Raw genomic sequence first — 19,268 nt, 5'->3', positions numbered from 1 at the left:
AGCGGGCCACGGTAAAATTATCAAAGGCTGACTGGTCCGCGGCGATAAAAAGGTTGGGGACCACTGATCTAAATGACCTGATCTTCCCAAACAAAGAATAGCTTTCTTCAGAGCCAGATTTAACATTCTTCCCTCAGCACTCCTCCAGGGCAGGTATAAGAGAATACCAATAGCGGAACGCGTTTGTATATATAGTAAAGGAGAAGTGGAAGATAATTCACATGTTCTATTACACTGCGAGCTATACCGAGCTTGTAGGTCTGCACATATTCTCCTCTTATTAGAGAGATTGCCAGGGAGGGCAGAAAATTTTTATCTAGCCTTTCTCCTTCAAGACACAATCATGTATGCAGTGGCAAAGTTCTGTGTTGCTGCAATGTCCACACGAAAAAAAAATGGTTACAGAAGTATAGTTGTCATCCTGTACCAATTATTTGGACATATCTCTAACAATTTCTGGACCATTGTATTTACTCCCACACTTATTGGCTTTGCACCCAGGTAAACCAGGGAGTGACCCGAGCAATTTGAGAACATGTATGTTTTTTTTTTAATTATTATTTTTTTATTACACAATGGGAAAGGGAGAAAATGGAAAAAAAGGGGGGGGAGGGGAAACCCATCTTCACATACAATATGTCGTTTGATCACAGATGCATCCCTACTAAGTTTATACATCCCGTATCTCTCTGTTGAGAACATGTATGTTATTATCCACTTTTAATGTCAATACCTTTTAATTATATTTTAATGCTCAGTACTTTTTAACATATTGTAAAAAGTAATGTGCATTGCTGGTCTTTGACCATAATAAAGATTTATACTTATACATTCCTGAGATAAGAATACAACATTCCAGAAATTCTGACATTTTTAAAAAAAAATGGTAACTTTCATCATAATTACCAAAGCAACATTATAAACATATCAATGAGTAGTGAATGACAGACTCAGAATTCTTGCTAAAATATTGTAGACCTCTATATCTAGCCAATCTATGGACTGCGGAGAAGTTTGTATTCCTGTCTATATTAGCTTGTATGAATTACATTAGGTTATAGTAAGTAAAGATGGACAAATCAAATGACTAATTCCAAACTAATAAAGTGGAAGACCTTTAGTGTTTTTTAATTTTTATACATCTGAGTACAAATCTCCCCCCAAAAAATGCTTATCAAATTCCAAAGGATGTAAAACATTGAAAGAGTAATTTGCAAAAAATGTAAATATTAACGGCAGTATATACAAAAATGTGAATGAATGTTCAGGTGTTATGAAAATAGCACTGAACTAAGTAAATGTTTTATAGATTTTTTTAAAATCACAATTTGTCATAAAAATAGGGTGGAAACGACTTTTGACAGAAAAAAGGCAAACATCATAGGAAGCAAAATGCATCTATCCTTATGTTCTTAAAATATACCTGATTGTGATGTAAAGTATTAATTTTGGCGGTGTCAGTGACAACAAAGTTAATCTTGACGTCAAAATGTCCTAAAAGCTCAAAAATCAACCTTATGGGACAAATGCAGCATTGATTTCACATAGTCTCCGATTTGAAAATAAAATCCGATCAACCTATTTGTAATTTTAGGTTTAACTGAGCCAGATTTATATAGAAATCCTTGTTTTAGGGGTTGAGTTCCAAATATGAACAAGACTGAGCATATTACCGTATTTTGGGGGGTATAAAACAGACCTTTTTCCCCTCAAAAAAGAGGCTGAAAATCTGGGTGCGTCTTATACACTGAATACAGTATTTTTGCCTCCCGAAACCCTGCCCCCTTCACCAAAATGGCCCTGGCATAGCCTTTAAGAGGCTTTCAGAGTGCTCCTGGGGGCTGGGGAGGGCTGTCTTTTGCTCAATTTTGCCCCCCTCCCAGTCCCCAGGAGCACTTTATAAGCCTCCTAAAGGCTATGCATGCCCTTTCTTTGACAGAAAACTGGCCCGTTTTCCCGAAAAATAAACCGTTTTTGGGAGGTCTGCAGAGTGCAAACACTTTTTTTTTTAATTTGCTTCTTCAAAACCTTGGTGCGTCTTATACTTCGGTGCATCTTATACTCCAAAAAATACAGTAACTATGTCATTTGTTTGATGAGAGAATACGTACATTTCTCTTGCTATAAAAAACCCCCTGTAAAATATATCTTCTTCCCAAATGAAAAACTCTCGGCTTTTCAATATTCTCTTTCTACGTCCATGGCCCATAATCCATCTTTCTTCAGTCAAAGACTCTCCTCTCACACTTACCTTCATCTTTGTACTCAGAATAGTATTCCTGTCTTGTTGGGACATATTCTTTGAAGTAAGTTCTTGTGGAGCCAAGAGCTGCAGGGTAGAATGGATGAGAAGGTATTTAAATTTGATCCAGCCTCAAGAGGAGTCAGTACCTGGATCACCTTGTCTGGGCTGGGAAACTAAACATGGTTGGGCCTATTTAGTATTATTACAACATACCTGGGCTGTAGACTAGACTGAAAAGTTGCAAAACATTCTCCAAGGAAAACAATGGCAAACTATTTCCCTACTGTTGTCATGAAGACAGCATGGACGTACCTACATAGTCACCCAAACGTTGATCTCAAATCAATGGAGATTTCTACTTTTTAATTTAACTTGGATTGTCCAGTTCCTTAGAGCACGAAGAACAGATATGCCATTGCCCAGCTAATGTCCATCTCTTTGTTCATTTGTTTCTTGGATTCAGGCCCGGATTTTCCTATAGGCTAACTAGGCTTCAGCCTAGGGCCTCAAGATCAAGAGGGGCCTACATTCAAATTGTTAGCAAAATTAAAATTACACTATTCTAAAAACAGTGAACACTAAAACACTGAACCGAAAATAAGGAGAAATTCTACGCATATGACTAATAAACAAACATAAAAATGTATTGGTTAAGATCGTTCCAGCGCCACGGCAGTTGGGGAGCCCACCCACGTGCCCGGCACCGGTGGTCGGGCGAGAGGCGCGGCCGCTCCCAGTAGCCGCCCCGTCGACGTGGAGCCCACCAGCAGCCAGGCAGGTGAGGGCGAGGGGGCCGAGCCGGGCAGCTGAGCGCAGCAGGGGAGGCGGCTGGCCTCGCTGCCTTTGCCGCAGAGCAGAGCCACCCTCCGTCGGGAGGCCAGCTATATATATTGATATATATTGCTATATATCACAGTAATGATGTATTTTATTGTCTCGCATGTAATTTACAAACTTAAAAATGGGAGGTGAAAGGGCCTCATAAGTGGAATAGCCTAGGGCCTCTTTTCATCTAAATCCGGCCCTGCTTGGAGGGCCCATCCTTCTAACATCTTTTGATTCTTAGTCCATGTCTGTCTTTTACTCCTGTCTTAGCAATTCACTTCACTCACCTTCTCGTCCATAGCTGAAGTCTTCCCCTTTTCGTGGACTCACAAAGGTCTCTTTTACGTAGCTTTGGCTGGTGGCTGGTTCTATGTGGGTGAGAAAAGAGGTAAGTAACCGGCAGGGAGACCTTTCTCCACTTGGGTCAGTTTCTTCTTACCTGTGTGGGACACAGATCCTCCAGGTGAAGGATATCGAGTCCGCTCAGTCTCATATTCATAGATTTTCTTTTCATAAAGTTTCCGGGTAGATCCTGGGAAACAGAAACCAGACTGGGGTTATATCTAAGCGGAGAACTATGTACAACCTTTCAGCCTCCTCCCTATGTTCCTTCCGAGGTGGCGCAGTGGTTAAATGCAGCACTGCAGGCTACTTCAGCTGACTGCAGTTCTGCAGTTTGGCTGTTCAAATCTCACTGGCTCAAGGTTGACTCAGACTTCCATCCTTCCAAGGTGGGTAAAATGAGGACCCGGATTGTTGTTGGGGGCAATATGCTGACTCTGTAAACCGCTTAGAGAGGGCTGAAATCCCTATGAAGCGGTATATAAGTCTAACTCAGTGTTTCTCAACCTTGGCGATTCTGGGAGTTGAAGTCCACAGGACTTAAGGTCGCCCAGGTTGAGAAACACTGGTCTAACTGCTATTGCTATTGCTACTCTTCTATTAATACTTCCAGATATCTTTATTGATTTTGCTTTGAAGTCTTGCCAACTCCCAAAGGACAGCTCATTGATTAACCTGTCCTAAATATTTTTCATAGAGGACGTTAATGTGTTGGGAAAACATGCCCGAAGTTACATTTGTCCAAGATAAATGTGGGTTGGATATTTCACAGGAAAGCAATTCCTGGTTGGGTGCAGCACTCCCTTTAAGCATTTTAAGAGTCTTTTGACTTTTCTCCTTCTTAAGACTCAATGAATGTATCCACATTTGTTATTTATGCATCTTTCTCCCTCACCTTTGAGAGTAGAGAGGCAGAATTTTATCCCCATATGCTCCACCACTTCAGGCAATTCACTGTGAAATTAGTGAAATTAGTGAAAAACTGGAGCGCGGCAAGAGAGAGGAGGCAAATAGACTCTTCTCTCATAACTGGTCTCTTCTGCTGTAAAAACCAGAGGCACAATTTTTATGAACCAAGAACTTGGTTTTCAGTTCTGTGCTGAAGGGGGTGCCTGACTACGCTCCAAAAGGGAAAGAATCCAGAGGAAAATAAATGATTAGAGCGTGACCCGACAAATGCGCGCATGACAAAAGCGCGCCGACAAAACCGCGACGCTAAAACCGCGACGTCATCAACGCGCCGACAACAGCGCGCCAACAACGCGCCAACAGAAGCGCGATTTAAGTTAAGGTAAGGGTAAGGGTTAGGTTTAGGATTAGGGTTAGGTTTAGGGTTAGAGTTAGCGTGCGCTTCTGTCGGCGTGCTGTTGTCGGTGCGCTTCAGCGCTCATTCGTCGGCGCGGTTTAGAACTCGTGGTTTTGTCACTGCGGTTTAGTCGGGCACGCTTTTGTCGGGCGCCCTTTTGTCGGTGCAAACAATGGGTTCATTTAATCACCGCCACACAAAAAAGGTAATAAAATCAGGCATGGCCGTGCGGTAACGCACTTTGCAATCATCATAATTTAGGAGCCAAAATCGCGAGTTCAATTAAGATAATAAGTCAAGGACTACCTGTACTTATTTTTTTCTGATCTGGGTAAACACATTGTCGCAACACATACCAACAACTGGCCCGTGGGGGATGCTGTATTCTTTCAATCGTGCAATAAGTTCCTTGTCTGTCATGCCTTTGTATTCATCCATGGTGCCACCTAGAAAATGTAGAATGAGGACGGGGTGAAATAAGTTGCAGCCAATATCCCTAAATAACAATTAATTGTACAATAGGAAAAACTAAACTTTACTTTTAAAACTAAATGAAGATCTCTCACATATGATCATACCAACCCAGTGGTGGGATTCAGCCAGTTCGCACCTATTCGGGAGAACCGGTTGGTAACTTTCCAAGCAGTTCAGAGAACCGGTTGTTGGAAGAAATCTTTTATTTTTTTCCCACTTTACGGGGCTAATCCTGTAAGGAAGGCAGGAAGGGAACATTCTGGTTTGTTGCCCTGCTTACAGAAACTGCCTCTCCGATTAACCCTTATGACATTGCAACAGCTAAGGCGAAGCTCCCATCGACCTGAGTGACGTTGAGTTGGCCACGCCCACAGTCACGTGACCACCGAACCACGCCTACCCAGCTGGTCATTAGGACAGAGAACCGGTTGTTAAATTATTTGAATCCCACCACTGTACCAACCACTAAAATACTTTATCTTGAAAACAAAAGTAGAAGCATGTGTATGTTTTTTCCTTTTCTTGTGAAGGGGATAAGCTCTTCCTAAACGAGTTACATATGAAAGGAAGAAAGGAAGAAACAACAGGGGCTGAGCCAGTGGCGGGTTTCAAAAATTTTAGAAGCTATTCTGTAGGTGTGGCCTGTTTTGTGGGAGTGGCTCGGTGGTCATGTGACTGGGAGGGCATGGCTTGGTGGGCGTGGCCAACTTGGAAAATGTGGTGAAACTCACTTAACAATGCTTGTGCTTAGCAACCAAAATTTTGGGCTCAATTGTGGTGATAAGCTCTCTTTCTTTTTCTTTCTTTATTTCTCTTGCTCTCTCACTCTTTCTTTCTTTCCTTCCTTCCTTCCTTTTGTCTCTCTCCTCCACTTTCTTTCTTTCTTCTCTCTCTCCCGCTTCCTTTTTCTTTCTTTTTTTCTTTCTCTTTCTATCTTTGTCTCTCTCTTTTTTCTCTCCCTCTCCCTCCATTCCTTCCTTCCTTCCTTCCTTCCTTCCTTCCTTTTGGAACAGGTTCCAAAAGGTACGGTAAATTTCACGAACCGGTTCTGGCGTACCAGTGCGAACTGGGAGAAACCCACCCCTGGGCTGAGCAATAACAATAAAGGCAATATTGCCTCAACAAGAACTAATGTTCTCAACCCCTAACAGTACTACAAACTGGCCCTGTCTGTGAATAGTTGGGCAATGTTGGATTAAGCCAGGCAAGGCAGTGGTGGGTGGATTTAATTCATTGCTAGGCAGTTTACTAACACAGCATTGCTAAAGCGTCTAGGAGGGGCACATAGTTTTCCCAAAGCACTTTTGCCGAGTGTGGGAAAAGAGGATTATGTTCTTCCTACTCCTCTTGATGAAAAAATAAAATCAAATTAACCCATTTGGTGACTCCCTCTGAATCAGGATAAAGATGTTGTTCCATTACACGTAACTTACAATGAATGCACCTTTAGGATTATTGGCAGCAACAAATATTTTATCATGTGTACTTATTTTAGTCAGGTTTTATTTAATGCCGTAGTCTCCATTTTGGGGTATCATTTCCTTCTACACTTATGTGTGCAGATTTATTTTATTCATTTGAGTTTATTATCACTGCCCAACTTCAATTCCTGCAAACTTTGGCTAATTCTTAATGCAGCTAATAATATTCAATCTAGTACATAAACATATAGGCCTTCATAAAAGCAACAAGCTTTTTGCATTTTTGCAAGATTATAATTTTGACAAAAGAACTGGAGGCAGGGTATCAGACAAAAGTATTGTAAGCCACTTCTTAAGTTTTTCACCATATTCTTTGCCTGAGCATGAATACAGAAAGATTTCTTTTCAGCCACAAAAGAGGCCATTTAAACAAGTTCCCCTCAAAATATTCAGAGCTTGTTAAATCAGAATAAGCCCCAAATGGAATTCATGAATTCTAGATCTGTATTACAAGGGATTGGGTCTGATTAGAATCCACATGTTGTACGAAGTTATGCATTGTTTTTATGATGGTATGTCAAACAGCCATAAATTAGATTGACATATTAAATCACTTCTTATTCTGGACCTTTGTCCAATTCAAATTCTCCTAAAATCCAAAAAAGCTGGGGGAAAAGCAAGACAAAAAGCAAAACTTCAAGTAATTATTGTACTTATTAGATTTGCCTGAAATTCTTTTTTCATAATTCAGACTTTACCTCTATGGAGAAGATAAAATGTTTTTATTTAAGTGGAAAAAACATTCAGAGCTGGGGCCTGAATCAGTATCAGACATAGTTTGCAAATTTGTTTTGTCTCAAATGCCTGGGTGTGTCTTGGTTTTCCCTTGAATCCCCCCCAAATAAATAAAAATGCAGATGGAATACTGTAATAACTCTTTTTCCGCCTAACAATTTGGGATTGATAGGGCTTTGGAACACATTTATTCCATAACAATGAAACATAATATTACCGTTGCATGCTTCCTATGCCTAAGATTAAGTAACATTTTAGAAAACAATTTAGACAAGCAAATGATCACAGAGAAACATTGTGCTAATTAGGAATTTCAGTGTATTCAGTGTAACCAACAATAGAAGCCCTGTGTTCCTTTTTCATTTGGGAACAGTTAAATAGGGACCAGGGAGAGATAACCAAGAGAGTCAGTTTGGTCTAGTGGTTAGGACACCAGTCTAGAAACCCAGCTGGATGACTTTGGGCCAAGTTAGTCTCTTTCAGCTGAACATCTCACAAGGTTGTTGTTGTGGAGAAAAGAGCATTAGATATGCTCACTGCTTTGAGTTATTTATAACACAGAGGGGGAGGGAGACTTTACCAACCAGCAGCATGCATGCCTAAATTAAGCTTCACAAAAAAACCAAACCCTTGATCATGCTATCTTTCCAACTATATATGTGTGAACTGAAGTCTAGATTGCGTTTGAATGGAAGAAGCAGATTCACGCGGGGAAAAAGAAGGAAAGTCAGCCAGCGGGTAACTGAGCTCCCGAGTAAGGAAGTTTAGCAGCGGGAAGAAAGTAAACCCCGCCCAAAACATACTTCAGGGTCAGCTAAGGAACCCGATAAACCTATCCCATCAGCCACTACCTGCAGTCTTTTTGCATAACTTCGTACAACCTGTGGATTCTAATCAGACCCAATCCCTTGTAATACAGATCTAGAATTCATGAATTCCATTTGGGGCTTATTCTGATTTAACAAGCTCTGAATATTTTGAGGGGAACTTATTTAAATGGCCTCTTTTGTGGCCTCTGAAAAGAAATCTTTCTGTATTCATGCTCAGGCAAAGAATATGGTGAAAAACTTAAGGAGTGGCTTATAATATCTTTTGTCTGACACCCTGCCTCCAGTTCTTTTGTCAAAATTATAATCTTGCAAAAAATGCCAAAAGCTTGTTGCTTTTATGAAGGCCTATATGTTTTATGTACTAGATTGAATATTATTAGCTGCATTCAGAATTAGCCAAAGTTTGCAGGAATTGAAGTTGGGCAGAGATAATGAACTCAAGTGGATACAATACATCTGCACACATAAGTGAAGAAGGAAAGGATACACAACAACGGAGGCCCTCCAACATCCCCCCCCCCCAAATCCTCATCAATAAATCTGCACACATAAGTGTAGAAGGAAAGGGTACACAACAAAGGAGGCCCTCCAACATCCCCCCCACCCCCCCCACCCAAATCCTCAGACGGGACAGCAAAGGCCGAGGGCGCCAGGATCAGAAGGAGAGGCGGAAGAGCCCAAACCTGACAGCTGCCAACTTTCAAAAGCCCGGAGCGCTCCGGGCTCGCCTCTGCCTTGCCGACGGAGGGCCAGAGCGGCGGGAGACACGTTCAAACAGAAGGGAATCAATCACCCTGTCGCCCGGTCTCCTAATCCCCCCCCCTTCAAGCCTTTCGTGGGGAACCGCGCCCTCTACCAAACGGTGCAGTCGCTGCCCCGGGCAGGCTCGGCATGGGCGATGCCTTCCGTGCCCGGGATCCTACGGCCCAAATTCCTTTTGGGTAACACGCGGATCGGATGGGTCTCTCTCTACTCCCCGCCAAGATGCATCAAGTTGGCGAAGGAAGGAGGGGGGGAAAAGCGACGGAGCCCTTTCTTCCAGTCCGGCTTCATGGAGGGGGGGAAACGAAGCTTTTGCAACCCCAAAGAAAGCCTTAAAGAGGGCCGGGTGGGGAGAGATGGCCGAAGGCTGCGAGGGGAAGGAGCAGGCAGGCGGGAAGAAGGCAGGGTGGCGGCGCAGAAGGGCAGCGCGGGCTCGTTCCTACCTGCTATTCCGGGCGCGCTGGGCTGGGCGCCGTAAGGGAAGTGAGTCAGGCTGCGAGGAGGCAGGGAGGGAGGGACGGCCCGATCGGCTCTGGATCTCAGCGCCGCGCACACCCTCCTCCTCCTCCTCCTCCGGGCGGGTTCGGGGCGTGTTTCCTTGTCTTGCTGGCTCTCGTTACCGGCCTTTTCCCCCCTTCTTGGCACTGGGGGCAGCGCAAAGGAACGCCGCGCCTTCGCCGCCTTCCAGAGGAACAAGAGGAAGCAGCGAGCGTTGATAGGCAATAGCAATAGCAGTAGACTTATATACCGCTTCATAGGGCTTTCAGCCCTCTCTAAGCGGTTTACAGAGAGTCAGCATATCGCCCCCAACAAGAATCCGGGTCCTCATTTTACCCACCTCGGAAGGATGGAAGGCTGAGTCAACCCTGAGCCGGTGAGATTTGAACCGCTGAACTGCTGATCTAGCAGTAGCCTGCAGTGCTGCATTTAACCACTGCGCCACCTCGCCACCGAGGCGGAATTGCTCGGATGTAAGGAGGGTGGTAATAATTAACACCGCCAGAGATCAAGCTCTGCCTACCTCCAGAAGTCGATGGAAATGCCAAGCCCGGTCGAAACATCTGGCCAACCATAATAGAAATAGAATGTCTGCGGCAGAAGAAAGCAAAGACGGCACCGATTGTAATAGAACAGTGTTTCTCAACCTTGGCAACGTGAAGATGTCCGGACTTCAACTCCCAGAATTCCCCAGGCCGCACCGATTGTAATAGAACAGTCTTTCTCAACCTTGGCAACTTGAAGATGTCTGGACTTCAACTCCCAGAATTCCCCAGCCAGCATTCGCTGTAATAGAATATTCTTTTATTGGCCCAAGTGCGATTGGACACACACATATTGTGTCTCGGGTGCATAAGCTCTCAGCGTACAAAGTAATGCCGGTAATCATAAGATACCAATAGGAGAAGGTACTGATGCAATATTGGCAATAGTGCTGGACATCCTGAAAGCTGTGCAATACTTTGGGGTGCATCAGTATATAAATCTAGCACCTATATAATTATACTCAATCAGTGTTCCAATGAAGATGGATACCATATCCATCAGGCTGCCTCTGAAAAGTGTTCGGAGACTACAATTAGTCCAGAATGCAGCCGCACGAGCGATACTGGGTGTACCTAGGTACACCTACACTACACCTATCCTCCGCGAGCTGCACTGGCTTCCTATTGGTCGCCAAGCACAATTCAAGGTGCTGGTTATCACCTTTAAAGCCCTACATGGCCTAGGACCTGGATACCTACGAGACCATCTTCTGCCGCACACCTCCCTAAGACCAATAAGATCGCACAGGATGGGCCTTCTCCAGGTGCCATCAGCTGGACAATGCCAGCTGGCGACACCTCGGAGTAGGGCCTTCTCTGTTGCTGCTCCGGCCCTATGGAATGAGCTACCCCCAGAGATCCGGACCCTACCCACTCTCATGGCCTTCCGAAAAGCTATCAAAACCTGGCTATTCCGGCAGGCCTGGGGCTGTTGACCTCTGGATTGAGGTCCAGCCCTGCTTAGACTGGGTGCATGTTGTGTTTCTTTTAAATTTGTTGTGTTTTATTTGTTTTTAATCTTTCTTAATATTTTTATTTCTGTAAGTCGCCCGGAGTCCTCCGGGATTGGGCGGCCTATAAACTTAATAAACAGTAAACAGTAAACAGTATACACAATCAAATTCTAAAGGACCTGTTTGAAATTGATTCTGCTACAACATCTCTAACTTGATAGCATATTCCTTTACGTGTCTACCAGCAAATAAGTTCAAATCTTGATGAGAATAATCTACTTGATGACAATAAACTCCATTCGCTTCAGCAAGATTAATTTATTAATAAATGCATTTAGATTTGCATGATTTTATTTTGTTTTGACCTATCCAGTTTATAATGCATTTTCCCAACCCTTATACGTGATATAAGCCAGAAGAGGATAATTTGGAGGGAATCGAGCAAGTGAAATGTGTAATATGTAAAATCCTGAGCTAAAATGAAATTTATGCTATAATTAAATTAGCAGGAGGTTTTTCTCATTGGTTTGGGGTGTAACTGAAATATTTCAGCTGCTCTTTGCTTGCATTAGGTTAATAAATAAGCAACTTGCCTAGCAAACATTTATTTAATCACAAATTACGCCTAATCAGTTCAATGAATCTCCCCCAACTCAATATGTTGGGACTGTATCTCCCAGAATGTCCAGACAACATGGGGAAAGTTTATATTATTTTCTAAAGAAAAGTAAATGCGGAGAGTTACCAGGTGATTTATTTAATCACAAATTACGCCTAATCAGTTCAATGAATCTCCCCCAACTCAATATGTTGGGACTGTATCTCCCAGAATGTCCAGACAACATGGGGAAAGTTTATATTACTTTCTAAAGAAAAGTAAATGCGGAGAGTTACCAGGTGACATGGGAACACAAGAAAGCCCCGTTTGCCCAGCTCAAGGCGCTCAAGTTTTAAGTATCTGGGCGTAACACTCTGTAAGGCCACGCGGTGGCAGCAAAGACACAAAGAAACCTTTAGTTCCTTGCTGGCATTTGATGGCCGTCCAGAATTTTAGGGACCACCAGATGCAGCAAGAAGTAGGCAGCCCTAAACGTTTCTCCTCTCCTGGCCTTCCTCCGCCGGGCGCCGGCTATGAATTCAGCCAGATTATTGCGAATGGAGCTTCGACACTACAGTATTCGTTGCAAGGCATCCTCCATGAGCCGAGCCTAGTCTCAAAATGGGGCCGCCTTGCGATTCGACGCCAGGAGAAAGGAGACGCCGCCTCCCTTCCAGCGGCTTCCGTCAGACAAAAGGGAGGGCGGATTGTATGAAAAGCCTGGGCAGAAAAGACTACATCTCCCATCAGGCTCTGGGGAAAGACGCCCTTCGCGTCTCCTTCGCCCCGCCCACCGGCCAGGAGAGGCTTGGCCAGGACTTGCCCGAACATGCAGCTTTCAGTTTCCCTGGAGAGCCAGCCGGCAGTTCAATCCTTGGTGCTTCTGGTTCTGCTTCTGCGTCTGGAGAATCGCGGCCAGGTGAGATACATAACGCGTCTCTCCTGCCCATTCCCAGCATTTGAGCCGGGGAGATGTTTGGTCTTATTCAGGAGAGAAGAAAAAAAAGATGTTTCCCCTCTTTTTCCTTTTGCACCCTTCCGTGGGTCTGAAAAGAGAAGGACCAAAATGCGGCAGGGGGGAGCACCATCGGGCACCTTTCCCCAGTTATTGCAGGAGGAGAGAGAGCCAGGTCGTAAAAATCAGGGTGGCATCTCTTAACGACTGACAACGCAACACAACAACATCCACTTTGGCGAACTGGAGCTGGCTTCATCGGATGCAGAGAGTGGGAGGGTGATATGGGATTTAAATTGGGGCGGGGTTGGAGAGGTGGGTGGTTATGTAGGTAGGTGCAGGATACGCGCGAGAGAGGTTGCAAATAGCAATAGCAATAGCAGTTAGACTTATATACCGCTTCATAGGGCTTTCAGCCCTCTCTAAGCGGTTTACAGAGTCAGCATATCGCCCCCAACAACAATCTGGGTCCTCATTTTACCCACCTCGGAAGGATGGAAGGCTGAGTCAACCCTGAGCCGGTGAGATTTGAACAGCCGAACTGCAGAACTGCAGTCAGCTGAAGTAGCCTGCAGTGCTGCATTTAACCACTGCGTCACCTCGGCTCTCAAATGTCTTGCCCGTTAGCAAGTGTGATGTGTTCCAAGTGTGATGTGTTCCAAACTCGTTGTATTTGTTGAGACCTTCTGAGGTTGCCTGGGTTGATGTGAGTTCAGCCATTTCTCACTTGATGGTACTGTCAAAGTTCCTCTTTTGTAAACTAGCCACTGTGAGGTCTGCTAGGAAGGATCTAGGAAAGCCCTTCATGGTATTGGACCTGGGTACTTGAGAGACCGCCTGCTGCCAATTACCTCCACTAGACCGATTAGATCCCACAGATTAGGCTTCCTCCGAATTCCATCCGCCGGCCAGTGTCGACTGGCGACTACCCGGAGGAGAGCCTTCTCTGTGGCTGCTCCGACCCTCTGGAACGAACTCCCCGTGGAGATTCGGACCCTCACCACCCTCCAGGCCTTCCGCAAAGCCCTTAAAACCTGGCTGTTCCGACAGGCCTGGGGCTAAACAGCTGTTGCCCCCCCCCCGTCTCGAATGGTATGACTGTTGTGTGTTTTTAAATTATGTATTGTTATGTTCCGTTTTTATTTTTTGTCTGTACCCCCTTCCTCTGATTTGAATTGTGAGCCGCCCTGAGTCCCCTTGGGGAAAAGGGCGGCATATAAATATAATCAAATCAAATCAAAAGCTGAAATGCTCTGATATAACACTCTTCTGGTTTTGAGTCCTGATGTCAACTATGTGTCCGTTAATTCTTTTGCACAAAGTTTTCCCCGTAAACCCAGAGGGCCATTGCTGGCAGATATGAGCCGAGGTGGCGCAGTGGGTAGAGTGCAGTACTGCAGGCCACTTCAGCTGACTGCTATCTGCAGTTCGGCGGTTCAAATCTCACTGGCTCAAGGTTGACTCAGCCTTCCATCCTTCCGAGGTGGGTAAAATGAGGACCCAGACTGTGGGGGCGATATGCTGACTCTGTAAACCGCTTAGAGAGGGCTGAAAGCCCTATGAAGCGGTATATAAGTCTAACTGCTATTGCTATTGCTAGATATCACATTGAAGGAATTCACATTACTTCCCCTGATTTGGGAGAGTAACGGGTTAATGGAAAAAGCCTTTATGGGTTGAAAACGCTTTTCTGGACCAGTCCTGCAAGTTGATGTTCTGGTTATAGTATTTTTATTTGTGAGAGTTCAATATGAACCTGAGGACTTCTTCTTACTTATTGTTTGCCTCGCCATTTAGAATCCAGATTTATCTTGTTTTGAACAAGACTTATTTATCGCCTGCCTTCAAACTATTCAAAGGAGTGCTCATAATTCCTCTTTGAGTCATTGAAAATTGACACTGGCATATTGTAAGCTGTTTGATTGTGAAATTTACATTGTTCAACCTAAATGACCAGTCTTCTAACAGTGAGAACAATTTATCAGTGGAACAGCTCACCTCTGAAAGTTGTGAGTGCTCCAAAACTGTTTTCAAGAATAGACTAGGCAGCCATTTGCCCAGAATGATACAGGATCTTCCAGTCCTATTATTCCATTTCTGTATTCTAAATTATGGTATGTTAATAGAATTTTGCTAATAGGAGAGAGGAAGAGAATTTATTTCTCTGTACTGTAATTTTATAAATTTCTCGTTTCCTGAGCTTTATCCACTCCACTTGTTTTTAACCCAAGCATTTTTGTTATTCACTAGCATAGCTGGCTGGGGAATTCTGGGAGTTGAAGTCCACAGGACTTAAAGTCACCAAGGTTGAGAAACACTGCACTAGATTGAATCATAACCTAACATTTTTCTTGGCATCTGCTCATCCTATAATACCCGCATCCTGTATCTTCAAGACAGGAAAAGACTGTTTACAACCAGGCCTGCAAATTGTTACAAACTCTTTTTCATGCCCTTAGAAGCCTCTTTGATCACAACTGGTGTCATAATTTTCTGTTACAAAAAGCATACAAAAATTGAAAGTTCCCACAGAACTTTCAAAACCTCAACTCAGCTTTAGGAAACAGAAAGTAGAGCAATGCTTTTTTGGTACATTTTCTTTCTGTAATGTGTTTTTTTTTAAATAGAGGCAGCTTGGTCCTACCCATTGGTGTGCAGAGCCTTGGAAGTTACTCAAAAAAATAATAATAATAATTCAGAACTGCAAAATAAGCCACTTCATATACACACTTCATGTGTAGGCAGAGCATGACGAAAGGTTTATCATGAAGCAGCAAGATTCAATTGTAGAGGAGGAAGAACATTTATCTGGCTATGTATGCAGTTTTGAAAACAACCTCAAATTCTAGTCCAGAGAATACATTCCTGTGGTATAGTGGTTGACGTCCTGGATTTGTGGTTATGGGGTTGAACCCATTTTGAGGCTGACTTCATGCATGAAAGCCTTCTGGGTGATTTGAGGCCAGTGTCCCTCCCTCAGTCTAACCTTCTTCGCAGAGTTGTTGTTGTGGAGGGTGGATTGATAGAGGAAGTGCTGTGTGTCCCTCACCATGAGTCCTGGAGGAAAGGCAAGGTGGAAATCTAACCAACAACAAAATTCTGGGCATCTTGGTTTAGAGCAGGGTAGTCAACCTGGTCCCTACCACCCACTAGTGGGCGTTCCAGCTTTCATGGTGGGTGGTAGGGATTTTGTCCGATACTGAAGCACTTTCCTTTTTTAAAATTTAATTGACTTAAAAAAAATTCATAGCATTATTTAAAAACATTTTCATTAGGTTTTCATAAAATCACCATTACTGTGGAACTGGGTGGGCGGTTAGAAAATTTTACTACTAACAGAGATACAAAAGTGGGCGGTAGGTATAAAAAGGTTGAGGTTCACCGACAAAAGGGCGAACGACAAAACTGCGCCCGACTAAACCGTGTCGCTGACGTCATCAACAGGGCGACAACAGCGCGGAGACAGAAGCACGCTGTAAACCCTAAACCTAAACTTAACCCTTAACCCTAAACCTAACCCTTAAACTAACCCTAACCCTTACTTTAAGTTAAATCGGCTTTCTTTCAACGCGCTATTTAAAGCGCCCTTCTTTCAACGCGCTGGCTGTTGTCGCCGCGTTGATGACATCAGCGACGTGGTTTAGTCGGGCGTGGTTTTGTCGTTTGACAAACGAAAGGTTGACTACCCCTGGTTTAGAGCAAAGAATATTAAGGTCATAGTAGGCAACATGGACTGTTTTGTCAAAATGCAATATGGATATGAGTTTCTCTTACCTTACAGGAAGGTCATTAACAACATTAAACTATGATTTTCTTCTAAAGGGAAATCTCACTTCTGCAATTGAACAATGACTTTCCTCTTTTGTGTGTCAGACTATGGAGCATTATTCATTAAGAGTGTGAGTGCGAGAGTGTGAGGCTTGTCTTTTCAGATGATGATGATAGTAGACAGGGACACTTCATGGCACTTGGGAATAAAACCCAGGCTGGTACTTGATGGATGAAGCAATGCTTGACCAAGCCACATAATAGCAATAGCAATTAGACTTATATACCGCTTCATAGGGCTTTCAGTCCTCTCTAAGCGGTTTACAGAGTCAGCATATCGCCCCCACAATCTGCGTCCTCATTTCACCCACCTCGGAAGGATGGAAGGCTGAGTCAACCCTGAGCCGGTGAGATTTGAACCGCTGAACTGCTGAACTAGCAGTCAGCTGAAGTGGCCTGCAGTACTGCACTCTACCCACTGCGCCACCTCGGCTCTGAGTAATAACTGTTGTTGCTAACAGTGATTCTAACAAGCTTTGCCTTTTTTTTTTTTTTTGTGCCAGCCATGACTGAACCTTGGAACTACTACCAAACGTTTGTTTTCCTTGATATTGAATCCACCGGATTGCCCAGAGACCAACCTCGCATAGCAGAGCTGTGCCTCTTCGCTGTTCACCAATCTTCCCTGCAGCCCTCTCCGCAGGCAAGAGGACCGCAGCTCCCGCGCATCATAGACAAGCTGGTCCTCTGCGTCAACCCCCAGAAACCTTTCACTCCGGGCGCACAGGATATAACTGGGCTCAGCAACCAAAAGCTAGAACAGAACTACAAGCCGGGAATCAACCATTCTTTGATGGAGACCTTGAAAGGATTTTTAGACCGGCAAGCTGGCCCCATTTGCCTAGTGGCTCACAACGGTCTCTACTTCGACTTTCCCCTACTGCGTAAAGAACTGCGGCAAATAGGCACCGACCTGCCTGCAGATACGGGATGCCTTGACACATTGCCGGCATTGAAGGATGTGCTTAAAGAGCCGAACCTGAGCTATAACCTGGGAAAACTCTACCAGTACTTCTATAGAGAGGCACCATCTGGAGCCCACACAGCTGAAGGAGATGTGCTTACTCTTCTCCTCGTGTTTCTTGCTAAGGCCCTTGAGCTGAAGGCTTGGGCAACCTATGGGGCCCAGAAGTGGGGGTCGATTCAACCTATGCATTTCCCCCAGTCAAACAGGTTCTGATCTCTCTCAAAAAAAAAATTATCCTATCTGCTTGTCTTCCATTATACTGAACCATGATTTTTAAACAATGGTTTCTTGATTAAACCATACTTCATAAACTTCAGGACTTGGTTTCTTGACAAACCAAGCTCTTTTTCTTTCCTGGATGTAGAAAACCGCAGCAACAACCATGGAGAAGATATGCTGTGGCAATTAGAAAAACACGATTTAAGCCTCGAACAGGAAGAGAACACTAGAAAGAAATTCAATCTGGTTCTGCCTAAATGTTCTTTTGTATAAGACGGGGGAGAGGCAAGGAAGAAAAATGCGATGAACTTTCAGGACTTTAATACTAATACCTATATCAATAAATTAGAGGGCCAATAAATCTTGTGGGTCCTGCTACCTGATCTGGACTTGAAGAGATCTGGACACTTGGGATCGTGTGGCAACTGTCTGATCCTGGGAGAAGATGCAGCTGCTTTAATAAGTGGCCAACACATGCTGTGTAAGGTCCCAGTGAAATCTTGCTCTTCAAATCTGAAATGCCACGTGATCCTAGAAATTCCTTTTCATTTGCACATTTAAGGAGTTCGTCTAATTCTACTTCAGATTTTCATCATTACTTTTGAGCATAATGTACACAGTTGTTATAAGGCTAAAATTTAAAGATGCGTGCATTAGTTTCTCAGACAACTTTTCCTTATTTTAAAGGAAAGGGATTCTCCTGAAGATACGGATTTAAATCTACTGGATCTGGATTTTGCAAATATTTGGAAGGGAACTTCAGGAATCCTTTTTATGTGCTCTGAAGGAAAATAAATTATTGGTTGATAAGAAAAACAAGCTTTAGAAAACAAATCTGCCACTAGTGTTCCATAATTTATTGAAGCTATGTTAAATTGGGGTAGAGGTTGTTATGGAGAATTAAATTTGAAATGTGGGTGTTTTGGTAACAGACTTTCCACTAAAGATCCTCAAATTTTGAGGATTTCGATCCAGAGGATTTGCTCTGGATACAAATGCCAACTCACACACATGCACACACACACACACCCTTATGTATCCTGAAGTAAGGTTGTTCATATAAGTCCCTGTTCCTCAATTACTGCATGTCTTATATTAGTAAGGAAACCTTTACAAATTTCTGGAAGACGCCAGGTTGGAGATGAATAACGTTGCCTTAGCTTACAATCATGAATTGAAAAGTTTATTTTTGAATGGGATTGTGATTTTAATTTGTTTGTGGGTGAGACCAAATTTGAACCAGGCACTTTTTGTTATATATTTCAGCCATCATTGCTTTCAGAAGGCTTTTAACCCATGGTATTTAGCATTGTGATGTATAAATATTGATGAACATGGAAGTAGCATTTCTAAATAATATTGGCATAAGGAAGTTATGCCAAACCTTCCTAGCACAGTACTTATTTAAACTCCCACATGCTTGTGAAAAAAAAATCCTAAGTAAACAAAATGTTGTTCTAGAAGTACTTCCTGCTGTTTATTTGTTTATCTCTTAATTATCAGTTACAACTGATAGACTGTTTTCTTATTCTGTTATTTTCCTATTTTTTAAATCTTCTTTTATTTGATATACTGTATGAACAGTTGTGTTAAAAAAAAAGAGACTGAAAGGTACAATCAGTGAACTGGTTAGTTTAAAATTGTCTCCTAATTAAATTGGCCACATATTTTATTTTACAAATAAAATTTACTTTCTTTTAAAAAA

At 43.3% G+C, this 19,268-nt stretch overlaps 2 protein-coding genes across 3 annotated transcripts in view; one reads left to right on the top strand and one right to left on the bottom strand.

Annotated features, from left to right (window-relative positions):
* EMD (emerin) overlaps nt 1-12,925 on the bottom strand; it is a 27,229-nt gene extending 14,304 nt beyond the window's left edge. The window contains exons 1-6 of one of the 2 annotated variants that reach the window (XM_032210815.1): nt 12,914-12,925; nt 9,444-9,536; nt 5,075-5,164; nt 3,510-3,602; nt 3,358-3,438; nt 2,252-2,329 (exon numbers count right to left, since the gene is read on the bottom strand). In XM_032210815.1, coding sequence (XP_032066706.1) covers nt 2,252-2,329; nt 3,358-3,438; nt 3,510-3,602; nt 5,075-5,156 — 334 coding nt within the window. In that variant the 5' untranslated portion in view covers nt 5,157-5,164; nt 9,444-9,536; nt 12,914-12,925. Of the gene's footprint in view, nt 1-2,251; nt 2,330-3,357; nt 3,439-3,509; nt 3,603-5,074; nt 5,165-8,921; nt 9,016-9,443; nt 9,537-12,913 lie in introns of those variants that run through there. The other variant, XM_032210814.1, reaches the window with a different exon arrangement.
* On the top strand, nt 12,408-19,268 carry TREX2 (three prime repair exonuclease 2). Its single transcript, XM_032210816.1, has 2 exons — nt 12,408-12,513; nt 16,881-19,268. The coding sequence occupies exon 2, from the start codon at nt 16,883-16,885 to the stop codon at nt 17,555-17,557; it is 675 nt and encodes a 224-aa protein (XP_032066707.1). The 5' UTR covers nt 12,408-12,513; nt 16,881-16,882; the 3' UTR covers nt 17,558-19,268.

This window comes from Thamnophis elegans, chromosome 2 (genome assembly GCF_009769535.1).
Source record: "Thamnophis elegans isolate rThaEle1 chromosome 2, rThaEle1.pri, whole genome shotgun sequence".
Classification (NCBI taxonomy): domain Eukaryota; kingdom Metazoa; phylum Chordata; class Lepidosauria; order Squamata; family Colubridae; genus Thamnophis; species Thamnophis elegans.
Note: the sequence above shows the minus strand (reverse complement) of the source record. Positions and strands in the feature narration are given on the sequence as shown.

What these genes read in the sequence shown, in the direction of transcription:
- TREX2 (XM_032210816.1), top strand. Translation starts at nt 16,883, where the DNA reads ATGACTGAACCTTGGAACTACTACCAAACGTTTGTTTTCCTTGATATT.